The sequence below is a fragment of the Staurois parvus genome, unplaced genomic scaffold (genome assembly GCF_062004578.1).
Source record: "Staurois parvus isolate SC_StPar_1 unplaced genomic scaffold, SC_StPar_1.0 ptg001076l, whole genome shotgun sequence".
Lineage (NCBI taxonomy): Eukaryota > Metazoa > Chordata > Amphibia > Anura > Ranidae > Staurois > Staurois parvus.
Genome location: NW_028318872.1, coordinates 57,616 through 61,318, shown reverse-complemented (window position 1 = coordinate 61,318; position 3,703 = coordinate 57,616). Strand labels below are relative to the sequence as shown.

The 3,703-nt window shown below is 47.5% G+C and overlaps 1 protein-coding gene across 1 annotated transcript; it reads left to right on the top strand.

Annotated features, from left to right (window-relative positions):
• Positions 1–872: 872 nt before the first annotated feature.
• LOC149440526 (E3 ubiquitin-protein ligase TRIM39-like) lies at positions 873–2,039 on the top strand. Its single transcript, XM_089658489.1, has one exon. The coding sequence runs from the start codon at positions 873–875 to the stop codon at positions 2,037–2,039; it is 1,167 nt and encodes a 388-aa protein (XP_089514615.1).
• Positions 2,040–3,703: the final 1,664 nt, after the last annotated feature.

The window sequence follows — 3,703 nt, the reverse complement described above, 5'->3', positions numbered from 1 at the left end:
GAGGACACCTGATGTATGGGGACACTGTGATGGGGACACCTGATGTATGGGGACACTGATGGGGACACCTGAAGTATGGGGACACTGATGGGGACACCTGAAGTATGGGGACACTGTGATGAGGACACCTGATGTATGGGGACAGTGTGATGAGGACACAATATTTCTGCTGAGAACAATGATGCAGTCTCTGATGATTTATATTGGGACACCTGATGTATGGGGACACTGTGATGGGGACACCTGATGTATGTTGACACTGTGATGGGGACACCTGATGTATGGGGACACTGTGATGAGGACACCTGATGTATGGGGACACTGTGATGGGGACACCTGATGTATGTTGACACTGTGATGGGGACACCTGATGTATGGGGACACTGTGATGAGGACACCTGATGTATGGGGACACTGTGATGGGGACACCTGATGTATGTTGACACTGTGATGGGGACACCTGATGTATGGGGACACTGTGATGAGGACACCTGATGTATGGGGACACTGTGATGAGGACACCTGATGTATGGGGACACTGTGATGGGGACACCTGATGTATGTTGACACTGTGATGGGGACACCTGATGTATGGGGACAGTGTGATGAGGACACAATATTTCTGCAGAGAACAGTGATGCGGTCTCTGATGATTTATATGGGTACGCCGTCTCCGTAGATAAACATGGAACACACCCTTTGTTCTCTGTCTTTACACAAAGTGCAGTAAACCCATCAACCAATCACACTGCAGTAAATCTGAATTTAATTGCATGACTGTTATGGATTATTGAACTTTGTACATTGATTTCTATCTTATAAGTAAACCTGACAGCGTTTAATCTCCTCACTTGACTCTTCTGCTCCCGACAATGGCGTCTTCTCATCTGAAAGTGTTGCTGGAATGTCCCGTCTGTTGGGACATTTATAGGGATCCCGTCACCCTGAAATGTGGTCACAACGTCTGCCGGACCTGTCTCTATCACATGCTGGATACACAAGAGAAATCTGGAGGTTATTCCTGTCCTGAATGCAGAGAAACGTTCCAGGAACGACCTTCACTTCGAAGGAACGTAACGCTGTGTAAGATACTGGAGGAGTTCCAGTCTACCCATCCAGGTCAGGAGGACACCGGGGTCTCCTGTACTTACTGTATTCACACTCCTGTACCTGCTGTGAAATCCTGTCAGCATTGTGACTCTTCTGTGTGTGATAATCACCTGAAGATCCACAGCAAGTCACCAGAACACGTCCTATGTGACCCCACTACTGCCTTGGAGGACAATAAGTGCTCCGTCCATAAGGAACTAATGGAGTATTACTGCCCTGAGGACTCTGTCTTTATCTGTGCATCCTGCAGGCTGGATGGAGACCACAGGGGGCACAAGGTGGAGACCCTGGATGAGGCCTGGAGCCATCTAAGAGTTCATCCATCCAGACCACATCTCCAACCCACTTCAGCCATACAACGCACACACCGCCAGGCTGGAGGACCAAATATTGGGGCATCAGAGCTGTTGGAGGCCGCAGACATACTAATGGATGTGAGCACAGCTGGCAATTATATATATATATCAGATGACAGGAAAACTGTATACTTCGCATTTGAGGATCGCCCAGAAACAGCAGAGAAATTTCAGTATTATCAGGTGATAAGCTGCCAGCTTTTCTTCTCGGGGCGGCATTACTGGGAAGTGGATGTTCAGTGGTCACGAAAGTGGACAGTTGGAATGTGTTACCCCAGTATAGACAGGAAAGGGCGCCAGTCAGTGATTGGATATAATAAGAAGTCCTGGGGCTTGGAAGGGTGGACATGGGCAAATAGTCAGTACTCAGTGGTACATGACAGTAAGGAGATCCAATTGCCCATCAATGTCTCCAGTAATAGAATTAGGATATATCTGGATTATGAGGCCGGGCGGATCTCCTTCTATGATCTGTGTGAGCCGATCCAACTTCTCCACACCTTCACCACCACCTTCACCGAGCCCCTCCATGCCGGGGTATGTCTATGGAAAGGACAGATAAGGGTATCTTGAAGGATTCCGATGTGACAAATCTGCCCATGGACTGGTGACACCACAGGGTGAAGAATCTGATTGGTGCAATACTTGGTCAAGGAAGCAGTGGGCACTCCTTACATTGGTGGCCAGTAGAAGTGGCCAAGATTTGTACTGACCTATTTATAAACCTATTTGTAAAGCTCTATTTGTGGGCTTCAGGGCCATCATCTTCATCCTAAATCTCACTTCAGTGCTCAGTGTGGGCACAACGTCTTCCAGAACTGTCTCTACCACATGCTGCATGCTTGTTCCAGGGCGTAACACTAGGTGATGTAGCCAGGATTGTCATGACGGCTCTGAAGCCTGCACCTCCATAGTGTATCTACAGTATAGTTAGAATGTGTTGGGTGGAGAGGTGAAGGATTGGGACCCAGGCTTGTACCACTATCCAGGGCTCCAGACAAACCTGACAAGGGTTCTAACCCTCCTCAACTCCATGAAAAACTAGCAAATGAGGTTTTGTCTAGACCAGGGGTAGGCAACCTGCGGCTCTCCAGCTGTTGCAGGACTACAAGTTCCATCATGCCTCGGCAAGTCATAGCTGTAACTGTCAGTTTTGTAATGTTGCAATGCCTCATGGGAAATGTAGTTCCACAACAATTAGAGCGCCGCAGGTTTCCTACCCCTGGCCTAGACACACATTATAATATCCACAATGATAATCCAGAAATTTCTGTCCTCACAGGTCCCTTTACATGACAAATCTGTGTATTTGTGTATCTATGATTGTTCCACCCCCTCACTGTGATTGGTTGTAATAACTGTCACTATGACTACAACCAGTGCTAGTCTTGCTGCCATTGGTTATGATGTACAGGGGGCGGGGATTGATATATTTCCATAATAAATGTGTAAATGACAAGCAGATGTCAGTGATGAGGATACTTCTGGCCATGTTGGGGGTGGGGTATTGTGGACAGGTGACGGGGGAATACAGTCTCAGGAAGTGGAAATCTTCGGCTCTGTATATGGGAATATTGATCAATGATTGGATATAGATAGAATGATGGAAGGGATTGGGCTATTTATTATATACCTGTATGGGAACCTGAAATGACAAGGGTGGCCTCATGCACAATTCCTGTCCAAGCACCCCTAGAAGTTGAGACAGGGCCTGATGGAGGTCCAGTACTTGTGACACCAGGTAGAAGGAAGCATTCTGAGATCTGAGATGGGGAAGGTCAGGGACATCATGGCCGGCCTAAACCTCAAATAAAAAAAAAATTAGTTATGCTCTTCTTGGAGACATCATCCATCCACCATGTCCTCAGCCACCACTGATATCAACCCATTCACTTACATGGACAGAAATATCTCCACTATCCAGGCCCCTACATGGACAGAAATATCTCCACTATCCCGGCCCCTACATGGACAGAAAGATCTCCACTATCCCTACCCCTACCTGTACATGGACAAAAAATATCTCCACTATCCCTACCCCTACCCGTACATGGACAGAAATATCTCCACTATCCCGGCCCGTACATGGACAGAAATATCTCCACTATCCCGACCCCTACCCGTACATGGACAGAAATATCTCCACTATCCCTACCCCTACCTGTACATGGACAAAAAATATCTCCACTATCCCGACCCCTACCCGTACATGGACAGAAATATCTCCACTATCCCGA